Raw genomic sequence first — 14,301 nt, forward strand, 5'->3', positions numbered from 1 at the left:
TATATATATATATATATATATATATATAATGTGTGTGTGTTCTTTCCTTTAGATCTTCCTAACAAACTGGATTCCCAGCATTTCCTAAAAACAAAACTCCCTGATTTTTCCTTGAGTAAATCCTGAAATTTCAGGAGATGTTTCAGTAAAGTAAAATGCTCAGAGCTCATCTTAGGTGGTGGGCAGAGTCACGTTCAAGCATGACAGGAAGTATACTGTACTGTACTGTAGCCTGTACGTGCATTCAGCCATCAGTCATCATCATCATCATCATTTGGGTGTAACTGGGACCCTGTGTACATAATTTCGTTCCACCTCATGTACCACATGAGATAGTAATGACAATAGAATTCACTTGAACTTTATCATCCCTGAAGATTATGTTGTACAACATCAGATACTAAAATGCCACCACAGCCGATCAGTGATGGTACATGTGCTGCGTACACTGTAGAAGCAGAACATGGACTCACTTATACTAGAATACTAACATTAATACAAGTAAATGGTAAATGGACTGTACTTATAGCACCTTTCTATCTTATGAAGATACTCAAAGCTATTTACAATTTGTGCCCTCATTGACCCATTCATACAGCACTCTACTAGATCTATACAAATAATAATCAGAGCTTTATCACATTCATACACTGATGGGACACACATCAGAGACAATGAGGGGTTCAGTGTCTTGCCCAGGGACACTTCAGCATGTGACAGCTGGTGGAATCGAACTCCCAACTCTCACATTGGAGGACAACTGCTCTCCTCCACAGCCGTCCCATTTGACATGTACACGTCAAATCTCAGAATAATTATCTTTTAAATCTGCAGATCAGTGCTCAAATTCAGTGAATCATTTTCCAGGTTTTCCCTGATCTCCAGAGTTGCTGGGAACCCTGAGCTATAGATCTTAAGAAGATCTAAAGGAAACAAATGAAATTTAACAATGTCTGCCAACAGCATCTTTAACTTCAAGTGTCATAAATAGTAAAATAAAATCTAACGGTTGATGAGGTTCTTTAAATTTGTAAATGTTTTACATAATCCAAGTGTCTGTGTACTTTAACTATTACACAGGTGTCTACAGCTTTAATTAAAGGCTAAAAAAGGTCTAGGAACAGCTGTTTGAAGGTAGATGTGTTGCAAAACCTGCAAACTTGTAACTTTGATTTGTGCACGTGTATTTAAAATTTCTCCTGCAAAAAAAAAGTTTTAATTTGTTTTCTACACGTGCAGAAATCAAAGTTACAAGTTCACAAGTTGTGCAACCATCATACATGTGATCTGAAGTAAACAAACCAGATGTGGAGAACTGAGCCAACATTTGTGAAATTTCACTAAGTTCTAGATTTTATGTGCAAGATGGACTAAAAATCTGTGGATGCACCTCTTCAGTCCACTGCACACATGATAAATTTGTAGCTGTGCTGATTTTACACGTTTACTGCACGCCTTCAAACACGACTTTGTCTGAAAAATGGGAAAAAGATGCGGCAACGTGCGCACTGACAGGACCAACACATAATCACAAACGATGAGATGAAATATGAACAAAATGTTTTCAATGGTCCAGGTCCACCTGATGTAAATGTCTGGCAGATTTGATTATAAGTTCATTAATATCAACCTCAGAGCGTTTAACATTTCTTTTTAAATGTTTTATCTCAGTGGTCATTACGTACAATATATTTCCATTTCTTGGGTAAATTACACACACGTGCTTGTCTGACGCTGAAATAAGCTCAAAGAAACGTGGCAGTCAGGCGTGACTCTCTAACTGGACCTAAAAGCACCGAGGCGAACCGGCAGCGAGAGGAGAAGCCTTCTTTGTGTTACTCCTCTGGTGGGATCCACAACCTGCTCACTCAGGAATGGATGTCCAGAGGTAATAACATCAAATCTGGACCGGCCTCCCCCCTCTAGTGTCATGATGCAGGTGGAGCCAGACTTCACCCTGAGGTCTGAAACTAAAGATCAGGGGCCTCAGGCACGAACAGGACAAACTTTCATTCAAGTCAAAATGTCACCAGCACTGATGTGGGAATAAAGGATCTGAAATGCTCCTTGGAGCTGAGAACAGATGCTGAAAATTGAAATATACTGCGCTGTGCTGCCACATACAGTACTGTGCAAAAGTCTTGAGCCACTCTTTTTTAATGTTTGGTTTAAGCACGCAGAAATATTTTAAAGTGGTCTTCATCATTTGTTCAGGTTTTCTGAAGTTTTTCTTTAGTTCAGCAGCTTTTACACACCCAGTTTGACTTTGAGAGGATTTTTTTGTTTGTTTAACTCACTTAAGTCTGGCCAATTAATCAATTAGACATAAAGACTGATATGAGGCGACACACACCAGACAACCCAAAGAGCTGACTGTTGGTCCGGTTGAGGTTCAGCGACATTGTGTGTCCAAAGGATGAGTTAGTGGGAGAGATCATCTCTCTCCAGTTTTCGCTTCTCTCACTGGCTCCCTGTCAAATTCAGAATTGAATTCAAAATTTTACTTCTAACCTACAAAGTTCTCAACAACCTAGCTCCATCTTATATTTGAAATCTTATGGTCCCATATTTTCCTAACAGAACACTTTGTTGTCAGACTGCAGGTTTACTTGTGGTTCCTAGAGTTTCTAAATGCAGAATGGGAGGAAGATCTTTCAGTTATCAGGCTCCTCTCTTGTGGAACCAACTTCCAGTTTCTGTCCGTGATGCTGACACATTGTCCAGTTTTAAGACTGGACTTAAGACTTTCCTTTTGATAAATCCTATAGTTATGGTCAGCTTGTTGTGCTGTCTTAATCTTATACTGCTAGAGGACAAATTGACCTCATTTCCTTAAATTAATTGTTAAAATTGAATATTTTTCATTTAATATTATTTCTATCTTAACATGTGATTCTTGACCTGCCATTGTTTATCTATTCCTCTCAAACCCAGCCGGTTGAAGCAGATGCCACTTGTCCTGAGCCTGGTTCTGCTAAAGGTTTCTTCCTCATGAGGAAGTTTTTACTTTCCACTGTCGCCATCATGCTTGCTCAAGATGAGAGTCTGTGACGGAGTTAAACTCAAGGCAGTCTATGCCTCAGATAAATAGTGTTAAATTATTATTTTATATATATATATATATATATATATATATATATATATATGAATGTTTCTGTTCAGTGACCTGAGATAACTTCTGTTTTGACTTGGTGCTATCTAAATAAACTGAACTGAATTGAATTAATCAAAGCTAACTGCTAAAGGAGGTCACACACAAATATTTTGATGGAAAATATTAGATTGTGTGACCTTTTGTTGACCAGGCAGTTTATTTACATCAAACTGGATGAAAATTAGCATTTTTTCATAATGTAGTTATGAGTACAAATAGTATTTTTTCCATGTTAGTTTTGGTCAAGAGCCTGAACTTTCTCTTTCTTAAAGACATGATTTTCAGATGCTGTGCTAGTTTAGGCTATTTGTTGATCTTTAAAGTGCGCACTGCTCGGTGTGCTGTCACGAGTGAATGTGCAGCCAAAGTCCAAATAAAAACTTTCAAAGATTTTCAGAAAGCCCGGAGAACTGATGATCACTTTAAGATCATGAAAAATCTGTCCACCTGGAAGCAAAGTGAAAATGGAGGGTTGTTTAAAACCTTTGCACAGCAATGTACAATGCATGCTCACAGCCTTATTATTATTATTTAATATCTTTTGCTTTCTTCCTAACTCCTCTTCTAGAAGTGAAACCATCTTTTGAGCTCAACATAGAAAGTGTGACAATGCAACCAAAAAACAACAAGGCCATAAATAATATAGATTAAAGTTACCGTAATTTCCGGACTATAAGCTGCTACTTTTACCACCCCCTGTGTCTCATTCAATGCTGCAGCTCATTTATGGATTTTTGTTTTTTGACGGGCTAACGAGCTTCATGTCGCCAAAACATTTAGTCTCATCACACCCGGGGGCTCACATAGCTGTCCAATACATGTCTCTCCTGGGGGGGTGGGTCCTCATGACTCAATGATACTACCTGTATAAATAAAGGTTAAATAAATCTGACCAATGAAATTACCAAACAATGGGAGTCCCAGGACTCCCACTCTCCTGTTCTCTCCTCCCCTCCCCGTTGTGTCTCCAGGGAGGGAGGAAACGTGATGAAGAGCACAAGCTCATGGGGGCAGTGCGCATGAGGAAGATTTCAATTCAGTTTTTTTATATAGCACCAAATCACAACAGAAGTCATCTCAGGGCACAAGATGAAGATAGCGATCGACTTCCTGGTAGGCTACTGTATCATTATTATTATTATTTTAATCAGCTGTGTTACCAGCACTGTTCAGAAAAAAAACATTTAATGAAACATATTTAATTAAAAGTTTAAAAAAGCTTTTCTGTGTAAATATTTCATGTTACAACACGGACACCTGCGGCTTATACACAAGTGCGCCCTATATATGTACAATTTTTTTATTTAATTTTAAATTTTGAGGGCGTGGCTTATATTCAGGTGCGCTCAATAGTTCCGAAATTACGGTAATCACTCAGAAAAGCTGAAACTGTTTTCAAATGTTTAAGGGTTTACATTTCCCCTGAACATGAATAATTTCTTCTTTATTATAAACAAACATTAACTAAAGCTGCATTGTCTCACATTTCTACGCCGTTCGAAACCGGCAGACTTCTTGGGAAACAGCCGACCAACATTAGAGGGTTCAAATCAAAGCTTCTTGTTCCAATAAAGCCTGCGGGCACATGAAGGACTTACTGGAGCTGGGTGAGAGGATGTTAGACAAACATAAATAAATAAAAAAATATCCAGTTTTTGTCATTCTCTCATTAGAATTCTCACGTTTGCCTGAAATGCTTAGTCCCCTCAAGACAACGCTGTCTCCCGTGCCTTCCCTAACTCTCAGGTGGCGGATCAGAGAGTGCTTTTATTTTAGTTTTTACTTCGGGGGGTAATTAGAATATTCACTGGTGTTGGTATAAGCACAAAAAAACTTCTTTAGTGGCCTGTGGATATAAAAAACAAAGGAGAAATCTGTTTCTGTCTTTCATAACCACAGGTCAACAACACCTCAGCCACAGACACTTTAATTCCTACTCATCCGTCATAAAAATCACTTTTTTTTTTTTTTACTTTACTTAGCCAAGAAAAGGGTTCCCACTTGATTCCAGTTGTGCAACAAAAAATGGCTAAAACACATTTTCTTCTTCTTTTTAAATAAATCTTGTTCAAAGGTGACGCCAGCCTTGCCGATTACTCTGTTCTAGGATACCCGACTTTGGTGACATCGAGGCTGACCTTAGAGTCACCTCCCCCGCTGCCGCACTCTCCCTTGTCGTACCACCATTTGTTTTTCAATTTGTCCAAGAGGCCTTGCTCATTCAGTTTTAACACTGCCAGGTTAACAGCATTTCTTGAAACGATAAAACATAGCTTGTAAGAAAAGGAACAGGTCCGTGAGAAATCTAATAATCAAATATTAGTGAGAAATAGTGATAGAGAACAATGGTTCATAGAGGGGTAGCACGGGGTGGGGGGACAATTTGAAAGGGTAAAGAAGGCTCTACAGCAAAGAAAATGTTAAATATTCGAGAGGTGGCATGGAGGATTACATTTTCTCATAACTGAAGTGTGCGGGAAGGGGACATTCTGTCATTGTTGAGTTAAATAGACATCCAGCATGCAGCTTTACATTCATCACAAGTGACAGAGCAGCTTTTTAACTAGCAAATTAATATGAGATTTCAGAGGTGATGCAGAAAAAAAGGGCGCCACAGAGAACAAGAGGAAGGAGGAGAAATTAAACAGACAATCAGGGAGGAGGAAATGCACACGGACATTCAAATGAACCCAACATGTGTCATATACCATGAACTTCAAGGAAATTCAAGAAAAAATAACGTAAGGAAAGCAGAAACATAACAAGACAGGACGAAAAATGTGCTGCAAGTCAGATAACCCATAATACTGTTCACCTAGAGAAGCACTTGGAAATAAAAACAACAGAATTAAAGAGTGAGGAAGAAGAGAATGACAAAAGGAAACATCAGGGTAGGTGGAATACTATAACAATGTGAAGGATATTGTTATATTATCCCACCCACCTTAATGCTGAGCCTTTCGGTGTGGCCACGCCGTAGCCCTTCGAGTCGAGGTTTCCGCCCACTTTCATGGTGTCGCACGGCTTCCGCTGCTCGATGTACTCGTTCATGGTGGACTCCAGAAGAAAGGCAAACTTGCCCTTCGACTTTCGCACCCGGGAAACCCCGTCTGGTGTCGTCTTGACGAACACTGAGGGTTCAGCCGATTTCATGTACGACCACATTTTCTCATAAACTGCTATTTTGGAGCGCTGCGTTCAAGGGAAAAGAGGGAGAAGAAAGAAAAAAGAAAGATTAGTTACAGACACTGACTGCTGTGAAATAAACCCCATAAATATTTATTTTAGGGTTAGGGTTTTGCAATGGTTTATTATCTGGGTGTCCAAATACTCTTTAAAACGTCTTCAGTTGATCCAAAATGCTGCTGCCAGAGTCTTAACTGGAGTTAGTGGGAGAGATCATCTCTCTCCAGTTTTAGCTTCTCTCCACTGGCTCCCTGTCAAATCCAGAATTGAATTCAAAAACGTACTTCTAACCTACAAAGCCCTCAACAACCTAGCTCCATCTTATATTCAAGATCATATTCTCACATATTTTCCTAACAGAGCACTTTGCTCTCAGACTACAGGTTGTGGTGTGGTGTAGTTGTGGTTGTGGTTCCTAGAGTTTCCAAAAGCAGAATGGGAGGAAGATCTTCCAGTTATTAGGCTCCTCTCTTGTGGAACCAACTTCCAGTTTCTGTCCATGAGGCTGACACACTGTCCAGTTTTAAGACTGGGCTTAAGACTTTCCTTTATGATAAATCCTATAGTTAGAGTTGGCTTGGGTTTCCTGAGCTATCCCTTAGTTAAGCTGCTATATGCTCACACTGCTGGAGGACAAACTGACCACATTTCTTCATTCTGCTGCTGAATTGACTTATTCTTCTCTACCTGTTTTGTATTTGTAATTATTTATCTCCTTAACATTTTCTTTCTTTCTTCCAACACGGGGGTACACCTGCACCCACATCTGGACCTGTCATTCTGTCTTCGTTCGTCTCTCCTTCCTGTTCCTCTCAAACCCAGCCGGTCAAAGCAAAAGACCGCTCGTCCTGAGTCTGGTTCTGCTAGAGGTTTCTTCCTGTGAAGAGTTTTTACTTTCCACTGTTGCCTTTGTGCTTGCTCGGGACGGGGGACTGCAACCAAGAGAAGATTCAACGCAATCTGCTGGCTTCCTTCCTTAGATAGAGAATTTTTACTAATTGGCTTTCACGTATGTGAATGTTCCTGTAAAGTGCCCTGAGTAAATTTTGTTGTGATTTGGTGATATATAAATAAACTGAATTGAATTTTAGAGAAAATAGTTATTTGATATATGTGCAACTGAGTTAAAACTATTTGTATATCTGCCAAAATACTGTAGTTGCCACATGTAAAACAAGAGTAACGCATGTGGCGCATAAACACATCAACAAACTATTATACAGCAATCTATAGCAATGGCACAGACAAGTAAAGACCTTGTATAAACATTGACCTTGATTTGTGACCTTGACTTTAAAGCTGGGATGATTAAAATATTATGTGACGCACAGCATAGTGGTGGTACAAATGTGCATCATGTTTCATTAAATTATCTAAAACAAATCTGAAGTTATGGATGAAACAAGCAAAGACCTGGTTTTAACTTTGACCTTGATTTGTGATCTTGACTTGAAGCTGGGGTGATGAAAAGTGTCTTTGACACACTGGTGATACATATATGAAGTTTTGTTGACTTATCTTGAGCGGGTCAGAATTTATTTGTAGGACAAGAGAAAGTTTATGGTCATACGTACGTAAGGACACCATACTGTAACACATCCGCCTTTTGACAGGCGTATCAAACGTATAAATAATCCCATGAATCAACGCTTTACTGTTGAAGAAATGGCTCATGGGAATTTTAAACCTAACTTCCTGTGGCAGCTATGTGCTGCCACAGTAACTCTAGCTCGTGCGTAAACCGGAACAAGTGAAGATTCAGTTTTAGTTGTTATTTTAATTTCTGCCCTCCTCTGCATCAGTGCTGCAGCTACTTTTGGTTTTGATATTGTGTCGTAGCTGCTGTTTATTGAATGCTAGTGTTTTGTTCTGGTATCCACCAGCTCTCTACTTCCAGGACAATTACTTAGTTTCCTGTTTTCTGTACTGTTTTATATAAGAATACAGCAATAAAGTATAAAGCAGTGCACCTCCAGCTGAATTTACTGACAGCAAGTTTAATAGCATTGCACAAGGATTAAACAGAACATATTGAGGTGTGGTCATGGGCTAAATCTTTAAATGCAAAAAAACATCCACATAAACCCAAGAATGATTGATATTTTATTTGTACTCTCTCCTTCACGTCAGTGTCCATCCATCCATTCTCTAAATCTGCCCTGTTCAGGGTCACAGAGGTCTCAGACCATCTCAGCTGTCTCAGGACAAGAGACGGGCTGAACCTTGAACACGTCTCAGAGAAACAAGCCTCCACCCTCACAGTCACATCCATCTGTAAGAGGATAAGAACCAACGGTTCACTTTACACTCGTGTCTTTGAGCTGTGAGAGGCAAGTGACGCATATGAAGAAAACCAATACACGCACAATGTTCCCAACTGTAGAACACTGGATCAGCTCTTTACCCTCACTAGGGTCCTCGAGGGGTCATGGGAGTTTGCTCATCCAGTCTACATGTGTTTTGTGAACTTGGCAAAGTCATTCAACCTTGTTTATTGAGGTACAGTAGGGAGTGCTGAGTGAGTATGGGATTGGGGGTCCATTGCTATAGGTCATTCAGTGGCTTCACACAAGTGGTGGGAGAGTTTGGTTCTCACTGCCAGCAGTAAGTCAGACCTCTTCAGGGTGGGAGTTGGACTCCGCCAGGGCTGCCCGTTGTCACAGATTCTGTTAATAACTTTTATGGACAGAATTTCTCGGTGCAGCCAGGGGGTGGAGGGTGTCCGGTTTGGTGGCCTCAGGATTCCTTCTATGCTCTTTGCAGATGATGTAGTCTTGTTGGCATCATCTCGATGTGATTTCCTGCTCTCACTGGAGTGGTTTGCAGCTGAGTGTGAAGCAGCTCGGATGAGGATCAGCCCCTCTAAATCTGAAGCCATGGTCCCCAGGGAGAAAAGGGTGGACTGCCCTCTCAGAGTAGAGGGTGAGGTTCTGCCTCAAGTGGAGGAGTTCACCCTCACCTATGGCCACAGACTCTGGGTAGTGACTGAAAGAAGGAGCTTGTGGATACAAGCAGTCAAAATGTTTTCTCCGCAGGGTAGCTGGACTCTCCCTTAGAAAAAGGGTGAGAAGTTGAGTTATACAGGAAAAACTCAGGTTAGAGCCGCTGTTTATTTATTTATTTATTAACCTTTATTTAAACAGGCAAATCCCATTGAGATCACCAATCTCTTTTGCAAAGGAGGCCTGGACCTGAAGACAGCCTAACATGCATGTTTTTGGTCTGTGGGAGGAAACCGGAGTACCCAGAGAAAACCCACGCAAGCATGAGAAGAACATGCAAACTCCACACAGAAAGACCCCAGGTCCAACCGGGGATTGAACCCAGGACCTTCTTGCTGTGAGGCAACAGTGCTAACCACTGAGCCGTCGTGCTGCCTCCTGCTCCTCCACATCCAGAGGAAACAGATGTTTTAGGCATCTGGTAAGGATGCCCCCTTTTTACCACTTCAGGGAGTTATTTTGGGCATGCTCAACTGTGAGGAGAACCAGGGGTAGACCCAGGACACACCGAAGTGACTCTTTGAAAGCTTGGGAACATGTAGGAGTTCTCCCAAAAAGAGCTGGAAAAGGTGACTGTGGAAAGAAACGTCTGGATGTAGAGGGGTAAAAGGTAAATATGTAAAGCTTGTTCTCTGAAGGAAAAAAATATCTGAAGACTGGAACAACCAACAGACGGCCGCTTGTCCTGAGCCTGGTTCTGCTGGAGGTTCCTTCCTGTTAAAACTGAGTTTTTCCTTTCCACTGTTGCCATTGTGCTTGCTCAGGAAGAAAGACTGCAATGAAGTGAAGATTCAACTGGTCTGCTGCTTCCTTGGATAAGAGAACTTCAATAATTGGCTTTTCTATGTATGTGAATGTTTCTGTTCAGTGCCCTGAGACAACTTTGTTGTGAATATGGCGCTATATAAATAAACTGAATTGAATTGAACAAGGATAAATCTACCCTGTTTCTGTAAACTAATAACGTCTAATAATAACACCTCTAATTGAATGGAATTGACATCTTATCACAGAAAACAAGCCTTTGAGGAGAAAACCTACGTCCTGTTTCAGCTCCAGAATTAGTAACTGGTGTTTATTCATTCAGGCCATTAGAGATCAAACATGTTTGGATAAAAGCAAAAGACTTCATTTCTCGTTTCCTGAAGACATTTCACCTCATATCTGAAATGTTTCTTTAGACTCACCTCAGTTGGGGCCAGAAGTGATGAAGTCTTTCAGACAAGAGGTGAAAGGGGTCTTGAAGAAACAAGAAATAAAATTCCAGTTGCCTTCTATTCAAGCACATAGATTAAAAAAGTGACAACTTTTCTGTGTGAGCTGATTTTACAGATGTCAGAAAACACGTCCACAACATCTCCCATGATTCAAAGCAGTTTTAAATCACAGGGGAAATCTTCTTCGTGGACCGTCAGGGATGAGAGATCATGACAGGTGTTCTGAACCATAAACACACCTGCCATAACATTATGGACTGGGCCAGTGTTGTAACACGCTTTAACATTTCAGTACAGTGCACGGACAGGTGTCTGCCTCCTGTGATTTTGAGCGGACTCGCCCTTTAAACCTAAACAGCTCAGCGGAGGTAACGTGGGCTCTTTGCCAGCAGCCTGAAGTCAAACAATCTGGCTGCTCAGTGGAAACAAAACTATGAACCCTGTTTAGTTTCTACATTAATGGGTACAAGTGCCACTTCTCCTCCTCCTCCACCTCCCCCTTCTCCACCTCCTCCTCCGTTTACGCTCCTGTCAGCGAGTCACAACAAGCAACACAATCATCAAGATTTAAGATTTTTAGATCAACTTGACTCCATACCAAATTTATGTTGAAAAAACACTTTTCCTTACATATTTCTGTTTTGTTAAAAATTATTGTTAAAAATTATTTTAAAAGTGACCACGAGCATATAAAGTTTTATGTTTTTCTACTGGATACTCAGAGTAAAGACTTTATGAACACGTGATATGCTGTACGTAGACAAAAAGCAACTATTTTTGTTCTTAATGTATAGCCAAAAATGTTTTCACAAGAGTAGCACAGACGGCACATTATACGCCTGCGATGAACATGCAGCAAAACATGAATCTATAGAAAGACCTTGTATACACTTTGACCTTAATTTGGGACCTTGACCTTAGAGCTGGGGTGATGAAAAGTGTTGGCGACACTCCGTCTAGTGATGATGCAGATGTGCACAAATGTTTATCTTGAGCGGATCTGAAGTTATGGGCGGGACATGAGACAGTTAATGGATGGACTGACATTATATTATAATACATCAGCCTTTCGATGGGAAAATAAAAATGGTAACACTGAAAATAAGAGAAATTGCATTTCCTGCGAAAATGCAGTGATGAATGCTTATTGCTGGAAAAACAGCTGAAATTAGCTAAAAACATGCTGAAATGTAGCTGAAATGGAAGAACAGGCCTAAGTTAGCAGAAGAAAGCAGAAATAACACCTATTTGCTGAATTTGGTTTAAATAAGCAGAAATTAGCACAAAAATTAGTAAATTAACTAACAAAGCTGAAATTAGAAACAAAAATAGCTGAAAAGTAGCCGAAAAGGCAGGATAAAGCCTAAAATATGAAAAGAACGTGGAGCGAGCACAATTGTGCCCAATTAGGCTGAAAGAAATGAGCACAAAAAGGTGGAATTTCTCTGAAAAAAGCATAAATGCACACACACAATAAAAACAGCTGAATAGTAGCTAAAAAAGGCAGAAAGAAAGGAAGTGGAGAGAGCACAATTTTGCTGAATTAGGCTGAAAAAAAGTTGAAATGAGTGCAAAAAATGTGGATTTAGCTGAAAATGCTGAAATTAGTGTGACAACTGCTAAATAGTAGCTGAAATAGCAGAAAAAGCTGAAACTAGCAGAAATAAGCTGAAAGGAGCACAACAAGCTGAAAATAGCAGAAAGAAGTTAGAAGATGCACAAAAATGTTGTACTTAGCAGAAAGAATGTGAAAGGAGCACAAACAGCTGAAAGAACAGCTGGAATTAGCTGAAGTTGAAAAACATTTAAATTTGCAGAAGGAAGCTGAAAGAAGCTGAAGCAGAACAAAACGTGAAAGGAGCAGTAAGAGGTTGTAAACACATCTAAAAATCTGAAGGATGTAAAATGAGCTCAATTCATTCTTCATGAGGGAAAAAAGTGACAGAAAAGACTAAATATTTCAAAAAGCTAAAGTTGCATAAATACCAAAAATTATAGCACCATTCTCCTGAAACAGCTGAACCTGGTGATATATGACTTGTTGAAATAACACAAAAATTGTGGAACAAAAAAGATGCCGAAAAACGTACGTAAGATAAATGGATCAAAATAGTGTGAATGTTTTATATACACATTATATAAATGATGTGAAAACGTCCAAGTTCATGCTCAGTCATCCAGGCAGCCACAGCCAAAGTGGTTCAAGGCAACAAAGGTCTAGATGACCTGACTGAGAATGATTGGATTTGATACCTGGATGATTGAGCATGAACTTTGTTGCCTTGAACCACTTTGGCTGTGGCTGCCTGCCTGGGAGGAGTCGACGAGGGACAGGACGACCCCCAGAAACGATCTTAGCTCCAGCAAACTGGTTGGTCCACTTAAGGAGTCGACTGCTTGTTGGGAAAACAGTTTACTGGAACTCCTCAGACTGATGAAACCCTCCAGCTACAGGGTGAAACGTCTCTATAAAAAAATAAACTGTCCAGATGACCTGACTGAGAATTACTGCATATGAAAACAAAACATACATATTACAGTGTGATACTATAAATTACTGAACACAAGGATTTGTAGTCTAACTTTGTTGTCAGTTGTAACAAGTGGAGGTGAGGATAAAGTAAGGGATAAGAGGTTTGTGCTGTCATTGTACAAGTATAATGAGATTTGTGTGGTAACTCTCATGCTTTATTACATTTTTGCTCTGGTTTAAATACGGGATACCAGGTCTTCTTACAGACCAATACCAGATTGATTAATTTTATTTTATTTTTTAAATATTTTTAACAACTAGGACTCAACACTGAAGCTGAAATGTGTTTAATTACAGTACTCCTTACTATGTTCAATAAATGTAAATTAAATGATGAGGAGGCTGAAATTGTCTTTTAAATTTTAGGACAAAAATAATATAAATCAAAAAACAGAATTGTCAAAACGCAAATAAGACTAGGAAATTTAGAGAATATTAGTTGGCAAACCTGACTGTTAAATAATGATTTAACAATGTGAAACAAAGCAATCATTAATCTGTGAGTAATTTAAGGTAAAACAGAAATTTGTGTTTTTATTAACTAGAAATATGTCAGTGGCCAGGACTGTAGATTTAATTTTTTTGTATTAATTTTTTAAAGTTTATATATATATATATATATATATATATATGTACAGGAATTTAGATACATTTAACTATTTTGATAAATAGTTCGCTTTGGAATTTGGAGTCAGGCAGAGATTGTCAGCTTCTTTTAATGAGAAAGAGATTTGTCAACTTGCACATCCAGACACAACGAGCGTTGTCGTCATCGCCAGGCTGACAGGCCCTTACTGGATCGAGACTGGAAATGTGGGCCAATAGCCACTACTAAAACTGTGATGAGAAATTTTACATCAACATAAAACAATCTTGGTTTTTTTTTGTAACAAAAAATTCATTGGTGGAGGCAAGAGTATTTTGTGTGTAGATGCTAATAGAGTAAAAAAAAAAAAAGTTTTAAAACTATCTGGAGTGGTGGGGACGAGGCTATGGTTTATTTATTTTTGTCTTTTCGGGCGTTTAGAATCTTAGGTCTAAATTATTTGCATTTTTAATTGTTCTAGTTCACAATTTCTTTTATGCTATTATAAGTTTTGTAGATATGCAATTGTCATTCAGCAACTAGACATACTTATCTTTGGAGGTTTGTTTTGGGACACAGTTCTGGCACTAATTGCTGTGTTGTCATCCCGTCTAACATGGTCA

The 14,301-nt window shown here is 39.4% G+C and overlaps 1 protein-coding gene across 1 annotated transcript in view; it reads right to left on the reverse strand.

The window, feature by feature from the left end:
• Nucleotides 1–14,301, reverse strand: part of LOC119420650 (glutamate receptor 3) — a 129,825-nt gene that overhangs the window by 9,169 nt on the left and 106,355 nt on the right. Inside the window, exon 13 of the mRNA XM_037688069.1 lies at nucleotides 6,099–6,346. Within this exon, the coding sequence (XP_037543997.1) occupies nucleotides 6,099–6,346 (248 nt within the window). The remainder of the gene's footprint in view (nucleotides 1–6,098; nucleotides 6,347–14,301) is intronic.

The sequence above is a fragment of the Nematolebias whitei genome, chromosome 14 (assembly GCF_014905685.2).
Source record: "Nematolebias whitei isolate Nwh7 chromosome 14, NemWhi1, whole genome shotgun sequence".
Classification (NCBI taxonomy): Eukaryota; Metazoa; Chordata; class Actinopteri; order Cyprinodontiformes; family Rivulidae; genus Nematolebias; species Nematolebias whitei.